This window comes from Crinia signifera, chromosome 4, assembly GCF_055691185.1.
Source record: "Crinia signifera chromosome 4, ASM5569118v1, whole genome shotgun sequence".
In the NCBI taxonomy this organism is placed as follows: Eukaryota; Metazoa; Chordata; class Amphibia; order Anura; family Myobatrachidae; genus Crinia; species Crinia signifera.
The window spans coordinates 267789436-267808096 of NC_139220.1; the positions used below are offsets into that span (position 1 = coordinate 267789436).

The 18661-nt window shown below is 43.0% G+C and overlaps 1 protein-coding gene across 1 annotated transcript in view; it reads right to left on the bottom strand.

Annotated features, from left to right (window-relative positions):
* Positions 1-18661, bottom strand: part of LOC146075358 (tetraspanin-15-like) — a 160140-nt gene that overhangs the window by 19504 nt on the left and 121975 nt on the right. The window contains exon 5 of the mRNA XM_083184512.1: positions 17288-17404. Coding sequence (XP_083040638.1) covers positions 17288-17404 — 117 coding nt within the window. The remainder of the gene's footprint in view (positions 1-17287; positions 17405-18661) is intronic.

The window sequence follows — 18661 nt, forward strand, 5'->3', positions numbered from 1 at the left end:
AAAAGAGGTTCAGAGTGCGCTACCAGGAATTAGTACACAATTTGTAAAATACAATACAATTTAATATAAAAAGGTGCCTCTTGGGCAGCATATAAAACACAAGCACTTTTTTTACAGCATGTATTTGTTGATTTTCCAGATTTTTTTGTGTTGTTATTCCTTTGGTGAAGCAGGCCCAACGCGTTTCGTCAGAAAGGTGACTTCATCAGGGGCTTGCAAGCAAAGTTTTCTTTGACAAATCCTGCTGGTGACCCGCATCAGCGGTTTACAATCTCTGACAGTTTCCGCCTTCTCCCTTTGTACTTCCGCACCGGAAGGCTCTGGATGGCGCGAACTGACGGGGATGGACGAGGAGGAGTGTCCTCACTCACCTATTTAGGTAAGATGTTTTGTATTGCACTTGTTTTCCTTTGAGCACCTTGACAAAGGGGATACCGCACCCCGAAACGTTGGTTTTTGCCGCACCTTAAATAAATCTTTGGAAGTTACCTCCGAGTGCCGCCCATTCCTGTCCACTTATCTACATCCATCCGGGAAGGCACCGGGGCCTGCTGTACCTGTGAGGAGAGTGCCGGGCCGCCAGCAAGAAGTATATATATATATATATATATATATATATATATATATATATATATATATATATATATATATGATGCTCGTTTGTGTGGAATCATGTACAGGATGCAAAGATCATTTTTATTTTCTAGTATTTCTTACTTTCAACAGGAAAATGATTAAAAGCATATTAGGACATTATTAAAAATCCAGAATAAAGTAATGTATATTTATGAGAAAATAAGAAAAGAATATTACATTCTATGGGACACAATTAAAATAACACAAAGATTTTCTGTTTGTTATGAAGTATTTTTTTCTTTTTCACGCCTGAATGGATATATTTATTAAAGACAAATACAATTCTCATAATTGATTTTCATTATAAATGGTAATACTACGTGTATTGTATTTTAGATTACAATGTGTGGAAGATACAGGCATGATTAAATAATGCTGCATGCTATATCCTTCATAACTTGGGATATAACAAAATGCTACTGCAGGTATTTTGGGGGTCATTCTGATTTCTGAGCATGTGCAGACAAATGGTGCGGGCAGGCACGGCAAACTATATGTTCGCCGTCCCGCTCGCACCTGGCAGTGCAGGGGCGGGGGGGTGGTTTGGGGGGGACACCGGCGGCGGAGGGCAGGCAGCTGACGTAACTGGATGTCAGATGCCCGCTTGTTTCTCGCACAGGGCACTTGCAGATCAGAGACATAGAAGTGTCTCTGAACTGCGAGCGCTGGAGAAATCATTTGATGAATGTAACTCCCCCGCAGCCAAGTCTGCGAATGGATGATGCTTAGTCGGTGTTTAGTCCAGAATAAGGTCCTTTCCATTCCATTTAAGTGGGAGATTATTTTAAACTGCACAAAGTGAAATCAATTTTGTTCACTCCAGTGTGACATACATTTGGTACCAGTCATGCTATTAATTAGCTGACTTGCTGCCATTTGCCCATATAGGGCCTTATTATGGTTCACTCTCAGAGGCAAAATCCTTCTCAAATGGACAAAACCATGTGCACTGCAGGTGGGGCAGATGTAACATGTGCAGAGAGAATTAGATTTGGGTGGGGTTTTTCTTCAAGGTGAGATCTATATTGCAGTGTAAAAATAAAGCAGTCAGTATTTTCCCTGCACAGAAACAAAACAACTCACCCAAATCTAATTCTCTCTGCACATGTTACATCTGCCCCCCTGCAGTGCACATGGTTTTGTCCATTTGAGAAGGAATTTGCCTCTGAGAGTGAACCAGAATAAGGCCCATAGTGTCCATCTATATGGACAGGATGTATCAAGCTTGGAAAAAAAGTGATAATCCACCAGCTAATCAGCTCCTACCTGTAACATGAATCCCAGCCTGTAACATGAAAGTTAGCATCTGATTGGCTGATTGTGTATCGCTCTTTATTATTTATTTATTTATTAAATTTCTTATATAGCACACACATATTTTGCAGCGCTTTACAGAGAATATTTGACCATTGACATCAGTCCCTGCTCCAGTGGAGCTTACAATCTATATTCCCTACCACATGTACACGCACACACAGACATTCTAGGGTTAATTTTGTTGGAAGCCAGTTAACCTACCAGTATATTTTTGGAATGTGGGAGGAAACCGGAGTACCCGGAGGAAACCCATGCAAGTACGGGGAGAATATACAAACTCCGCACAGTTAGGGCCATGGTGGGAATCGAACCCATGACCTCAGTACTGTGAGGCAGTAATGCTAACCACTACACTATCCATACTGCCGCTTGATTTCATTATGGAATTACAGGCTCTCAGAGGTGTGTAATTCCTTGTCTAACGGCTTCACCTTGACAGTCATTCCAACACAACATACTGTCCATGCTATTGTATGTAGTAACACCATTAAGTCTTTGCTTACTTTAATATAGTCACAGTGAGACCTTGCAATTTTGGAAAATGGGTCAGAGTAAAATTAGACTATGAAGGAAACAGAAAATGAGAGATACCTTAATAAACTGACCTATGCCACTGTTACCTTGTCCCAGTGATGTGCTGATGAGGACACTCTGTCAGGTCCTGATGACAAAACACAAAAGATCAAAGACTGCTAGGAGATTCTGAAATAATTGCGTGTTTCTCAGTCTTTATGTGCCTGCCAGGTATATCTTTCTATACTTCAAAGCGACAGCCAGCTGCATCCTGAAAGCCTATATTATCTACCTTCTCAAATCATCATCAAGCCAGTGTGACAGGTGTACTACGACAACTGTACGTCCTTCTAGACTTATGATTCTACCTCCTCTTTGCTACCTCTATCAGTTGGCGTACCTCAGGGTTCAGTCTTAAGTCCTCTGCTTTTCTCAATCTTTACCTCATCTTGGCAAACTAATCAGCTTTTTTGGATGTCAGTATCATCTGTATGCGGATGATACTCAGCTCTACCTATCCTCCCACGACCTGTTCCCATCTGTATTGAGCCGTGTCTCCGAATGCCTTTTTGCTGTTTCATCCTGGATGTCATCTCGCCATCTTAAACTGAATACTTCTAAAAAAGAATTAATTATATTTCCCCCAATAAATGGTAGTTACCAACCAGTTATCGCTATCACTGTTGAGAATATGACAATCACTCCTACCACTCAAGCTCGCTGACTAGGTGTCATTCTTGATTCTGAACTTTCAGAAGTTCTGTTTGAGAATTACCTTACTCCTTGTAGCCAGAGTCGCAGTCTACAGGCTTCTCTGCAGGCATGGCAGTGGGCGACCATTGGGGGGGGGGGGGGGGGGGGTGTGCATGTGCAACAGAATGGCCTGGGCCCTCCCCTCTACTCCAGAGTGGCAGGACCCAGGACAGTTGTACCCAGAGCACCCCCCTGATGACAGCCCTGCATGCAAGCATTAAATAGCTGTTTGCATCTCAGGATGGTACCACATCTTCCTGCTTAGCTAATAGTCATCATCATTAATAGGCATTACATTCACATGCCAAAATAAAAATAATTGCTCAACTAGACCAGGGATGGGAAACCATTGACCCTCCAGCTGTTGTTGAACTACACATCCCAGCATGGCATGCTACAGTTTTTATATTTGGCCACGCTAGAACTGTTGCAAGGCATGCTGGGATGTGTAGTTCAACAATAGTTGGCGGGCCCAAGGTTCCCCATCTCTGACCTAGACTAAAGGACACTACAGTCGACTATAATATGAATATTTGTGAGCCAACTGTGAATTTCTTGCATTCCATTATTAAGCATCCAGATGCCTTTATCAGGGCTTACAAGCCTCCGTTCATTAGTCCACACTTCCATCTTTCTTACCCTTCTGTAACTCTTGTTCTTGCCTGCATATATACACTTGTTACTTGTAAATATTACTTTGAACACAGAGCCGCTTGCGCACTTGAAATCCTTCATAACTAATCAAATGATAACAACAAGCACAATTTCCAGAGTGCTGAAAGTTGTACTGATGATTTACCAATTCACATTAGTTCTGTCCGTGCCTTCGGCAGTGTGCGTTTCACATGCCACATTCTTACAGGATAAAAGACGGGCGGCTATGGGATAGAACTGCTGGGTTCTCCTTGTCCATATGAAAGATGAAGAGGAACACCGCTTCATTTGTAACAGCAGAGTCCTGAGAAGCAATTTCTTATCTGCTGCCTGGGAGCTCAGGGATTCAGAATTGTTACAGCTTTCCTTTGGTTAAATTTAAATAATTCAGCTATTCTTCTCTAGATTCTGTGTGCAGTCAACTATTGCAGCAGACGAGCCCTTAGCAAAACAATATTATCTGAATCTCAGCCTCGTATTTATCTTTGGAGATTTTCATCAAGATTTTTTTTTTTATGTACTGTATTTTGGGTTAAGACAATTATTACGTTTTTATTTATTTATTTTTCAACGATATTCTTTGCTCATTGAACATCACGCCTAAAGGCATATTTAGTCTGGAAATCAGACACATGTAGCACAAATGTTAGCAATAATCTTATCACTTTGTTTCCGATTTTCCCGATATGCAAAGGATTAATACGGACCACTAATTACTAACAATAACACAGTTTACCTTTTGGAGCTGATGCAGACTTAGGGGGTATTCAATCCCACCAGTGACAGTCCGAATTGTCGAGCATTTGTTTTTCTCGTTTTGCTCGACATGAATATTTAGCTCGACAAGTCGAGTTCTCGCCTATTCAAACTGTAATTTCAATCCCACCAGTAACAGTCCGAATTGTCGAGCATTTGCATTTGTTTTTCTCATTTTGCTAACTGAAAATTTAGCTCGACAAGTCGAGTTCTCATCTGCTCGACAAGTCGAGTTCTTCCCTGCTCGACAAGTCGAGTTCTCCCCTAGAGAGGAAAGTGGCAATTGTCAGAGATAGGCTTCATTTTTATAGTCAATTATATAAAAGTAGATATCTTGTTAAAAATGAAAATTCTCCTATAAAAACCATTTCCAAATCAGCAGACTGCACAATGCTGGTATCTCCCTGAAGTCTCAGTACAGGAATGATAGCTCTGAGGTAAATTGCAATGCATTGCATTGTAGAAATAAACAAAAGAATGGCAACAAACAAACAAACTAAACATAGGTGTTTGATCAAACCAGAAGTAGACATAAATAGACATGTATACAGAAGACTTTCAATGGGCAAAATGCAGCACAGTGAACATGAAAGGTGAGCAGAAAAAAAGATAAAACTTCTTATATGCCAAATGGAATAATTTAAACAAATGCGTAATAATACAAGCTGAAAACTGATGCTGACAATGGAATAATGGGTTAAAGCATACCATATAAACATGCAGCAAATGTAAAGTTAATCAAAAGAGGAATATTTAGCAAAATATCACAAAGACAGAAGTCAAGATAAGCACTACAAACATTAGTACAATCCTGCATATACATTTAACACAATTTATGAACATGCAACAAGAGAAACTCCCTTGTCACGACAGAAATAATTGTCGAGTTGAATTTGAGGGAAGAGTGATTTCAAACAGTCGAGGTCAGGTGAATTCTTTGACATTGAATAGGCTGCAGGAATTATCTCGACAGATTTTACCCAAAATAACTCGACAAGTCGAGTTATGTTCAACTCGACAGTCGAGCAAACCGAAAACCAAATCAGGTGAGCTCTGCTCGACAAGTCGAGAAAACTAGACAATGAATAGGCGACCTCATAAATAACCAACCTCTCGTCGAGAAAACAACAAAGCTCGACAAAAATAAGGAGCTCGACAGACATTGAATACCCCCCTTAAGGTCCATACACACTGGGCGACTATGCCCAGCGTGTATGGACAGCGATGGTGCACGGATAAAGCAGCTCAGTGCATACACCATGAGCGGCTTTCGCCCTGCCCGGTGCCGACGGAGGGGGGGGGGGGGGGGGGGGAAAGGACATCGTTACATAGCGCAGCGCTATGCAAAGCCGTCCTGAAAGCCGCTCATCTGCTGGTACAACCAGCAGATGAATGACTTTCCCGGCAATGTTGCGGGAGCGTGAAGCAGCGCTCACCGCTGGGGCATACACACTGGGCGGCTTTGAGCTGAAAGCCGCTCAAACCTGCTGTTTTGAGCGATTTTCAGCTTTTACATCTACCCCTGTGTGTCATGTGTGGAAAAAACGCAGTGTAAAACACGTTATGACCGCTGGTAAAAGTAATTATGCTGCTTCAAGCTCCTTTGTGTTTAATATTAAATGTATCATTAAGGCAGGGTTGCCTACTTTTCAGCTGCCCTCTCTGGGAGAGGGCAGCCAGCTAGCCATAGAAGGGGGCGGAGCTGGCGGACATGTTCTGAAGGGGGTGTGACCAGAGGCGGGGCTGAAATGCTGTGCTGTAATTAGGGGCGTGGCCACAACAATCCTGTCATCGTGGACACACCCCCCGCATTGCAAAGGAGGGTAGGCAACCCTGCATTACCGGCTAATCTCTGAAGGCATTTTTAATTTATAGATAAAACAATGCAATATGTCAAATACAGCATATTATTTTCCTCCATGTTTTCTGCAACCCATATCATGACATACCTACTGTAGATGCAATAATCTTACTTGCAAAGGCCAATTGCACTGAGAATCAATCAAGGTTGAGAATGTGTAGTGAAAGTTACCAATAGCCAAATTAGGAGAGAATAAGTTGGCAAGAAACAAGCTGCATTCTTGTACTATCAGCGTAATTATAGGCAGTGAGAAAGGACTATACCATTTCTAAACATTGGTTAAAGTGTGATCATTAATTGCAGAATAGGACCATAGGGTCAGTTGTAAAACTAATGATAATTAGTTTGATCTTTGGCATAAATTGCTAAAGATGTAACGTGGTCATTGACGGTGCTCTGGTACATTATCACTTATGAAATGCAGGTGGGAGATCAGTGCACAACAAATGGATTTCTGTCACCTTGAGTAAATAAATGTAGCTGCACTCTGTTCTCATTGCACAATGTACTTAAGTATACTCTATAAGGTCACTGGATTACTGCAATCAATGTGAATTTTTTTAATGTTTACTGTACAACATTAATATTTTTGAAAGGCCTTTTTGAACATATGACATCCCCCAACATTGAGTACAGGAAACACAATATTGCCCCTCTAAATGATATCACAAATCTATACAAAATCTATTAATCTGTTCTTCATTCAAAGGGCAGATTTATTAAGCCAGGTGAAGTGATAAAGTGGCTGATACTTTATCACCGGCCAATCTGCTCCCAGCTGACATTTTTTAAACCCAGCCTGTAACTTCACAGTTAGGAGCTGATTGGCTGGTGAGAAAGTACCAGCCACTTTATCACCTCGTCATCCTTAATAAATCTGCCCAGCACACTGGATTGGGCACTTGTTTCCTAGCACGGCGCCCACAATTTACATTTTATGGCATCATAAGCATCGCATGCCATATAGCCGCATGCGATGCGATACACCCTAATGGGTGCTTACAATGTAAAATGCACCCCCAATATGATTTTTTATTGTATTGGGTGCTTACAATGTTCAATGCACCCCCACGCCACCCCCCACTATCAACGCGAACCCGAAGCGTGGCGAGCATAGCGGTACGCGTCCTCTGACCTTTTCATACCCCCACTATCCACGTCGGCGTGGAGTTGATTTTAGATAGTGCGGCGAGAGCGCAGCGAGCCCCACGAGGTGCCACGTATTACTTGACATGTATTCCGCGTCCGCTCGCCACACTATCTAAAATCAACTCCACGCCGACATGGATAGTGGGGAAATGAAAAGGTCGGAGGACGCGTACCGCTGCACTTGCCACGCTTCGGGTTCGCGTTGATAGTGGGGGGCCATTTAACATTGTAAGGACCCATCAGGGTGCTTGTACAATAAAAAAATCGTATACCATCGCATTGTATGCCATTGTATAGCATACAATGCAATATGATTTTTTATTGTACAATATTGTGCCGCATCGCATCGTATACCATATTTAGGCTTATGGTATACGATGCAATGGGCGCCGTGCTAGGAAACAAGTACCCTGGATTGTAATATCACATGTGTTCAGTTGTGGACTGAGGCTATAAATCAGCTGGATATGCCATTTTTGCTTGGAAATGGGGCATAAACATCAGCACCGTAAACGGGCTTTACAGCTCCTTGTGCTGGCCGAGACCTGTGAGTGCATGACTTTGTGATGTCACCTAGAGGAGGATTGTCACCAGCCCCCAGGAAGAACAGCACTACCCTGAACATTCTCAGTAGGGGTAGCACCTCATAGGTGCTACCATAATGAGACTTGTAGTGCCGCAGGAAATGCAGGTGCAAAATCTAAACACAAAAAAAAACAGAAAATGTAAATTATAATAAACTCTACAATTTAACATTGAGTTAAACTGAGCTTCTTAGCACAAACTTGCTTAAAAACGGGTGTGGTATATGGTCACGACAGTTGGGATCCCGACAGTCATTATACCGACGTCGGGATCCCGACTGGCCGGACTCAGACACCGGGGAAAGCGCAACAAAGCTCCTTGCGGGCTCACTGCCCTCGCCATGCTGTGGGTACGGTGGCTCGCTACGCTCACCACCTATTCATGGACCCCCATGAGGGAGAATAGCCTTGGTCTTCGGGATCCCGAGTGTCGGGGTTTTGACTGTTGAGATCCCGATGTCGGGGTAATGATTAGAGATGTGCAGACTCTGATTTACTCTGATTTCAAAGCAGGATCTTATTGGCTATCAACTGTCAACAACTGTCATGTGATTTGGGATAGCCAATAAGATCCTGCTTTGAAAACAGAGTAAATCAGAGCCTGCACATCTCTAGTAATGACTGTCGGGATCCCAACTGTCGGGAAACTGTCCGGCACCCCTTAAAAACAGGGGGCCAGCTACCACGTCATGGGGACTTTATCAGGTGGGTCCCTGCTTTTATGTATATAGGTAATTTGTATGATGTCATTCTGATTTATCCTACACTGCAAGCTTCTGTGACACCTTGCAAATAAAGATACTAATGATGAGCTATATCTGAGCTGACACAGCAATTTATCAATAGTGTCTATTGATGTTCTCCTGTACTTTACTGATGACTCTGTCTCAGCTAAGTAATAGCATTGAGCAAACAAAGGAACACTCATTACTGACAAACGTTTTGTTGAAAACTTATTGCTTTGTAAATGAAATATATCAGTGCCATTTTGGCCAGTAGGAGCACTGTTCCATCTGTATAATTACCGTTCGGATCTGTTCTCTACTAAGAATAGAGTCCACAGAGACTGTGGACGATTACCCAAAAAGACTACTGCGGGACTCTTGCTTTGCTGTCTGGCTGACCAGAGAACATAGTGGTGACTATGACACTATGACAACATATGTCTTATCTGAGAACTAGTGACGTCATAGTTCTCAACATGAGTTGGTAATTGTTCCGTTTTCCACCAGTGAGAGGATTCATGTGGAGTCCTTTAAACACTTTGCACTTTACATCATTGTCTGTTTGTCTTGTTTAATTTAAGCTGTGTTATACTATATGGATTTTTTTTTTATCTTTGATTACATGAATGATACTATACGGAGGGAAAGAAGAAAACATGGCTTAGAATTAAAACAACTTTCATTTCATGGTTGTGATTCTCCTATTTAGGGGCGTATGCTTGGGATACGGTCATTGGGTCACTAGCAAGATGTTAGACATTCATTAGGTCGACACCATTAGGTTGACATGCATTTAGGTCGACATGTGTCTAGATCGACATGCAGGAAGGTCAACTTGAGTCTAGGTCGACATGGCCATAAGGTCGACAGGATCATTAGGTTGATATGGGTTATGTCGACAGTCAAAAAGTCGACATGGGGTTTTTCACTGTTTTTTGAGCCGACATGTGCCGACAGGTGGTATTTCGTGCCCTACTATCCACTAGGGCGTGGTGGGAGAATAAAATAGTGTTCCAAGGGTAGCGAGGCACCGAGCCCGAAGCATGGCAAGCGCAAGTCCCAGGACTTACTTTTCTGCAGCACGGTTTTAGCCGAATTGCTGACGTCATCCGCTCACCCTGAGCAGGCAGAGGAATGCAGGACAGTCCTGAAAAATGGAACTGTCCCACGAAATTCGGAATAGTTAGCTGGCATGTGACTGCGAGGCCATGTCCCCTACATTTGAATGCGCACAAGTATTCCTCCTCTGCTGCCGCCACTGTTGAGAGGGATGCACACACTGCTAAATCCTTCTCAGCAGCTTTGAGTGTAGCATGGTTTAAACTGTTGTTATCCAGAGATGAGACGGGGTAACACAGTAAAACAAGAAGAAAATGTATATTTCATGGTTAAGTACGTTAAATGTCCGCACTCCTTACACAATTATGGCTGGATTACCTTTTCCATCTGCTCAGTGATCACAGATTAGACAAGGTTGGTGTTACCACAGCTCCAGAGAGTTTATTCTAGAGAAAGCGGAGACACGAAGTAGGCATCAGGTACAGGAAGGATTGAGACATCACCACAAATGTAACATTTTCGAATTTGCAGCCTTGCGAGTCCGCCAAAACCCCGCCTTGAGAATGGTCACATGGCCGACACCCACTGGCTGTGTATGCATGCACTGGCTGTGAATGGATGTTTAACATAAACATCCATTCGCAGGCTGCGGGGGAACACCCACATCATTCGATGGTCGCCGACCATCGAATGATGTGGAAGGCACACGCACATCTAAGGTTGCTCAGAGCAACCTTAGATGTGCGTGGGCGTTCTGAAGGAAGTGAATGGGCAGCTGACATCCAGTGATGTCAGCTACCCTCCCCTGGCACCCACGTCACCGGGCAATTCCCATGGGAACGCCCAACAGCGCAGAAATATGCATGCGCATTGTAAAAACATTGATCTCGCATGTGAGCGAATGGACCAGAATAAGGTCCTCAATCCGCACTGCAAAGACCATGGGAATAAGTAGGCCTCTGCTGACCTAAGCGGCCCTCCCTCTCAATGGCTGGGGAACGCCTGTATTTTCTGGGTCATTCCATTATGCCCCCAAACACCTGGCGCCTGTCAATCACCTTGATTGTAGCCAGCGAAGGCTAGCCTTCGCATGGTCCTTTCACAAGGGGACCCCACATATGCGCACAGCGTACCCTGCGTTTGGCTCTGAATCAGGCCCCTAGTAAGTTTGGAGAGAAAGATGAGCCAGGCAGCATCATTGAGGATAGATTGGAGTGGAGAGAGGTGTGTGACAGGGAGGCCGGAAAGTATCTGCATGTACATTCTATTACCTCTGTGACAAATGATATAACAAGGCATGTGCGGTAATATCAGATAGACCAGGAAATGGAGAATATTGATCCCAATGACAATCAGATAACCTATGCACAGGAGAGGATGGGAAACTGGACCAATGAGCAATTATGCAGTTGTCTAATAGCTGCAATTTTCACAGTTACACTATAATCCTGTACCAAGCCTTGCACATGTCCGTTATACATTATGACCTTGTGTTTCAAATCACAGGGTTAATACTAGACTGCTCCCTTCTCTATACACGTTGCAGTGCTCCTTAATGTATGTGACAGCTTCCATCCTAGATGATTGCGAATGTATAAGTTATGAGTAAACACAGTGGTGGAACAGCATGTTTATTAATACGTTTTGAATTGTAAATAGGAGATAAAAATAATCGTCCTTTCCAATCCCAGTTCTGACTGAGCGCACCTGCTGTTTAATGCTTAAAAACCCTCAGATGGGAAATAAATGACTTAATTTGGGATTTGTACTGCGCACAGGAGAGGGCTTTCAGAGATGAACTTAAAGTGTTCCCAAGTTACTAGGAAGCAGATGCATTGCCCATTAGGATATTGTTTACAGAAGAGACAGCGTGGATGTCACAGGCCATACAGTACAAGTGGTTAGGCAGCTCTATACCAACAGCATATAGACCATGTGTACTTACACCCAGGTGCAATTTCACCCAACCCATACCGCCCAACTTTTGTGAAGGTTAAAACGGAACTGCGCGAGTGTCCGAAAACACCCCTATATTCCGCCCTTCTGCAATGCTGAATTATGTACCCAGCGTCTATTCCGTTGAGGCTGGAGGAACTTCCAACTGCCCCCGCTACGGGACACTGGTGGGGTGAGGGACCGCCCCACAAAAAACTATGAAGTAACACTTGTTTCCTGCTATGCCCCTAATTCTAAACAGCTGCCATTTTGCAGGAAACTCTGCACATTGAATAGGCATACTTTCCTACTTTTGAAAACTAACCCCCTAACCCTGTCTGTCTCCCTGAAGCGGAGACAGACAGGGTTCCCGTCGCCCCGCCGATGGAAAATGAGACGCGTGTGCGTCTCAGTCAGATGGCGAGCCGGGCTGCTGGCGGATCGCCACCGGTGACATTCTGGCGATTCGCCAGCAAGAGGGAGCCCGGCTCCATCTGTATCTCTCATTAATTCCCCCCCCCCCCAAAATTTAACATTGTAATGTGGGCTAGGTGAAATTAGGGAGATTTCTAGACTAATGAGGAAGAGAAGGAGATTGCTGTTATTCCAGGGAGTCTCCTGCAGAATGCAGATGGTAGGCAAGCTGAAGGTGCTATTATGATTCTTGGAGATTTTAATATGGTGCTTGATCCTTTGGTATAGTTCTAGACCCATTGGATCAGGAACAGCCCTTCACCCGAACCAATCCCCTGGTTTTCATTATCTACTTGGAGAATATGATCTGTATGGTGCATGGTGGGCTAAGAATCCATCAGTTCAAGATTATTCTTTTTTCCCTATGCACATCAGTCATACTGTAGGATACACCTAGTGCTGACTGATAAATGGACTTTAGCTTCCATTCTTAAGGAGCCCATACACGCTCCGTTCTGGGGGTCCGTTTTGTACTTTTAAAGTACACATCGTATCGCATCTCATGCCTTGTGCATGCATTGTGTACACAATGTGATGCGATACGATGTAAAGCTAGTACAAAAAGTATGTGCAGCACATACTTTTTGTACTGTACGATGAGAAGCGCGGGAGCTAAGGTCCTATTAGCTATACGCAATAACTCAGGCAGAAGGAACATCCAATTACGCACTGATATAGAAGAAATACTGTGTGTTGGGCTGTGCCACTGTGAGCTCTGAAACATCTGTCTTCATGCACATATCGCTATTTTTACTGCAAAAATTACATACAGGTCGAGTATCCCGTATCCGAGTATCCGTTATCCGAATTATTCCGAAATACGGACATTCCAGAAAGTGAAAAAAAAATTTTTTTTTGCTAAAAACTCACTGGGGACATTTGTAACAGCATCACTGGGGACATGATATGTAACTGGCACTATATATGTGCAAGACAATGATTGCTTGGCATTCAAATTCAGTGCTGAGATAGTACACACATTTTGTTTCACGTTTTGAAACCTTGTTTTTTGAACAATTAAAATATATTTGTGTGTATTTTATGTGGTAATAAAATATATTTGTGTGTATATTATGTGTTTATACAGCATAAATGCAAGATACTTCAAAATACATCATTGAAATATTAAAATATTCCGAAATACGGAATAATCCGTTATCCAAAATTCTCCTGGTCCCGAGCATTTTGGATACAGGATACTCAACCTGTATTGCGTTTCTGAGTATATCATTATCTGCATATCTATCTATCTATCTATCTATCTATCTATCTATCTATCTATCTATCTATCTATCTATACAGTATATATAAAAATCGTCAGTGCAGAGAACAATACATCCAACACAAACGTGGCTTCTCCAGTTCCCTCATTAGGTACCTACTGCCAGGTTCAACATAACGAATGCATGAAGGTGGCACTTGGATATGGAAAACTCCAGTACAGGCAGGTATACAGTATTCATCTGCCTTCCCGCATTGTAGACACACACCCACATAGTATATAAATACAGGAAAGACTGGCACTCCACTTACTGACTGTATGCCTGGGTGCCCTCATGGGAGAGACCATACGTATCTCTAAAATAATGTGCGATGCTTGGGCAGCACTCCACAAAGAAATCACATGGCACAGCAGTGTAGCCAGTGTTTCAAATGTATTAAAATGTAAAATGTTTTAATACAAGTGAAAGGCTGGCTACATTGCTTGTGGAGTGCCGCCCAAGCAGCTTACTATATATATATACTGTATATATATATATATATATATATACACATACATACACACACACACACACACACACATACTGCAAATCAATGCTCTATAGCTGCCCTCATGTAGTGTTAGTCAAAAATACTGGATAAAATTCAACTAGGCTGGAGTTGCTTTGTACTGTAGACATAGTATAATTAGCTTTCTCATTATTTGGCAAATCTACTTTAAACATTTTGAGTACACTTTTGGCACATAAAGTCATTATTAAATGCTCACATTTGAGCAGCAGCAACTTAATAAAAGAGAGCGGAGGATTATTTACAGTCACATTTGCATACTACCAACAGCACAAAGCACTTACTACAATTTCCGACTCAGACATTTAATTCATTTTCAAAGTGCTCATTATTTCATTAACATGATAAGAACACAATGTTTGAAGTGTTCCAGCTTCATTTATTCACAGTTTTCCACAGTTTTCTATTTAGCTTTGTATGTTTAAATAGGACTTGCCATATTTAAGAATATGTCAGTTACATAGCGTGCGTCCTAAAAAGACCCCCACCCCCCAAGATAGGTTCATGCCCGCTCATTATTGTAATGTCTTCTTGTTAGAACACCCTTACAAAAGACACAATGGTCAAAGGACTTGGGTGGAGATGAATAAAGCCGTTCCAATAGTTCCAGGGCCGGTTCTATGTATGTGCTGGTTGTACGGCCAGATAGGGTGCCCTGCCACAGCCGAAGCCAACAACATGTAGATTTAAGACTGGTGGGGGGAAAGGAGACAGTCAGACTGCATCACTGTGACACAGCTGTCTGCACCATACCTCCCAACTGTCCTGATTTTTACAGGACAGTCAGTTTTTTGGGGACTGTCCCGACCTGGTGCCATATGACTGCCCGACATGGGGGTCCGATTGTCAGTATACCGTATATATACAGTTAGGATTCCGACGTCGGGATACTGACCGCCGGGATCCCCCCCCTGTTGGACCGCCATACCACACCCATGCCAACCATGGGCAGAAGTCCCATGGTGGGGGCAGTTGGGAGTCTGCCTATCGCTCTTTGCTCTGCTTAACAGGGCCGTTGCGAATACATGCCCAGGGTTTAAAGTGGGTGGGTGAACAGGGTGGAACTTAATTCAACCACCTCTAATGGTAGGGGGAACTCAGTTTCCCTCCACCACAGCTTTACACAGTAACTACAACAGAAAAGCCTATTCCAGAGGCTTCCTTTTTCTGGAACTGCGTATGTGATGTCATCCCATCACTGCCGCCAAAGTTAAAAAGAGTCAATAAGAGGAGGAGGCTCTGTACATGCTGAAGACATGGTGAGAGGGGGCTGGGGGGACAGGGTGCATGGAGCTCCTGGAGGGACAGAAACAGATGTGTGTGTAAAGGGCGTTATTGTGGGCATTTTGTGTAAGTGGTACTACAGAGGTGGGCAATACTACTGTAGGCATACTGTGTGTGTGTGTGTGTGTGTGGGGGGGGGGGGGTGCAGGGGGCTTCGGACACCAGAGGGGGAGCAGTGGTGGTGGGCTCAGACAGAACAGAGTGCGCGTGCCCCCCATTCCGTCTGATGGCGGGTGTCCTGGCGATTGAACTGCCATGACCCGCAACACTGAAGGGAGCTCCATCTGTATATTTGGGAGCCCAGGATAAATAATTTGATGGTCACATGCGAGGGGGTGTGTTTTCATAACACATCCCCTTGCATGGTTGCTAGGGTATACGGCACGCTGGGGTTTCGGCGGGGAAGGCCCTCTGAGTCAACCAGAATCAGGAGCTTACTGAGTCAACCAGAATCAGGCCCATAGGCCGGAATTACATTGTATACATAGTATAATCAGTTTTCTCATTTTGATAAAAACCATATGGCAAGTCTGTTTTAAACAAGTGTATTTTGGGTAGGTTTATGTCATGTTAAATTCATTATGGAATGCCTAAATTTTGAGCATTATGGGCCCAATAAAGGAGAAAAGAGGATTGTTTACTTATTCAACTCCATACACCTAAATCCATGCAGCAATTTATCTCCAACTCAGACATTTTAATGCATTTTTAAAGTGCTCATTATTTCAATATCATGATAAGAACGCAACGTTTGATGTATTCCAGCATAATTTATTTTCAGTTTTCCGTCCAACGCGATACCTTCTGCAAACACATTTATTAAATGCCGGCATGAAAACGAGGAGATTTTTTTCATTAGTCATACAAAGGGAAGTTGGTTCTATTGCAGTCACACGCCGCTGGTTCTTGAAATTAGATGAGATTTGGTCGTATCTGTGTTTCAGACGTGAATCTGTAATAAATTCTTTACATGAGGTCCTGACGTGTGCGGGGTTTTTTCCTATGTGCCGTTTTCAAAATTTGATAATGCAGATGGTGGTTATTAATATAAATGTAATGTTATATTCCCGGCGCTGGGAATGATTATACAGAAGTGAAACAGATAAACACCCATATGTATCTACAATCACCTACTGTAGCTTTGTTTTGATTCAAATAACCCCATTTGGTGCGATACAGACTTTGTGACTAAGCCGTTCAATGGGTCCATTCCCATGGTTTCCTGACCTTTTGCATGCTTTTTCACTTTAGTACATTGTGCCCCCAATGAGTTGCATATACAACAGGAAGTGAATGCAATGCATTCTGCCACTTATTATGTAAATACCAGCGTTAATAGCTTGGTGTTTATGCGGTAAGCGGCCAAATCTCCGAAAACATTTAACTGCAAAACATACGTTGCTGCATCCTGCCAAATAGGAGCTCAGGCTGTGAGCATCACTGTCAGTCCTATTCAGCAACAGACGCCGGAGCGTGGGACGGCTGCAACAGGACAATTTGTAAGATACATTTTTACATAATTTCCCCGAAGGATTTTTCCACCATACAATTGGCCCTTGGCACAAAAAAGGTTCCCCACCCCTGTTCTACATGAACAGTTATTGACTGACTAAAGACAGTTTGCCCAGGATGATGAATTTCTCCAGGGGTTCCCCACCGCAGAGGAGCCACCATATAGGTAAGATGTATTAGTATTTACTACACACAAAAAAAGACTGAGCCTGGATTTCTTCTCTTCACATTAGAGTAGTAACTACTAAATTGATATTGAAGCGCAATCCTGGGACTTGCCTTACCTTTCCAGTTACACAACATGTATACGGGACTCCACAGGACAAAGGGCCAGTGCTGTTACACGAATGATACGGATTCACCTCCCAGTCTGTAAATTCATCACCTCCACAGCAGGAAAACTGCAGAAATAAATACAGAGAGTATTTGTCAGACTGCACAAGTATCTTCTTCTCCGTCACTATTTACACACTTCTTGCTGGTAAATGCAATGCTAGTTTTTGCTGTTAACGGTTATACAGTCAGACCGTATCAGTGGCAAACGCAGGATTTTCAGAAGGGGGTTTCCAGAGGGGCGGAGCAAAGCACGGAGATGGACACTTAGGTGACCCAGTATATGCCGGGTCAGTTAAAGTATTATAGATAGACCAAATGTATATAAATAATAATAATTAAAAAAAAAAAAAAAAAAATATATATATATATATATATATATATATATAGATATATATATATAGATATATATATCTATATATATATATCTATACATATATACATACATATATATATTATATATATACATACAAAGGCATCAACAGCAGTGTAGACCCCTGGGCATAGCAATGTATTGGGGCACTTACCGATCCTCCAGCAGTAGGGGTGGGGGAAGCTTTGCCCCGGGTGGTAGGGGGTATTATATCAACTGCTCAGCATGCAGGGCCTGGATCAGTAATTTCCACTAATTACCCCTTTACTGCAGAGATGGTGGGAGATGGGGTGGGAGAAGGGGGCATTGGGCTGAATGAAGGGGCCCTGATACATAACTTCCAGGGTGGTAGAGGTGTTTAATATGCAGAGATGGGGTGTATAGTGAAGTGGTCTTATTATTCATAATTTTCTGGTGGGAGGACTGCTTGCTTGACTACAGATATCTCCAGTTCCCAGAAATAGATTACTTAGATTTTAATGGAATTAAAAACTAGAGAATCCCACTTATCAAATGGTATTGGGGACTAGGGGATCAGAGTTCAGGAGGCAGAGCAATCTGCCAACGAGTATATAAAACTACATACCAGGTGTGTGGAGCTGGAGCAGTAACCAGCTGCTGGAAGGCTGATATCTCTGATTTTGGGAACAGTAGAGACAAGCTGCTAGTGTCCATCAAAGGGGGAGAGTCCCAGCTTTTGGAATATACCTTCAGAAAAACTCTTTGTCAGACAGAACCTGAAATATCTGACTGTGAAGAGCAATTAACAGTCTTGGATGGGGACCACTGCTTTGAAGTCAGATATCTCCGGTTCCCAAGGGCCGATTTTTTTAATTCTTGTACCCATGGAAAGAGGGGACCCTCAGCTTTCAGACTAGGATCCTTAGACTCCTGGGGGGTTTCTGGGTACTCAGAAACCCCCCCTGCGTGCGCTACTGCGTATAAACGGTCA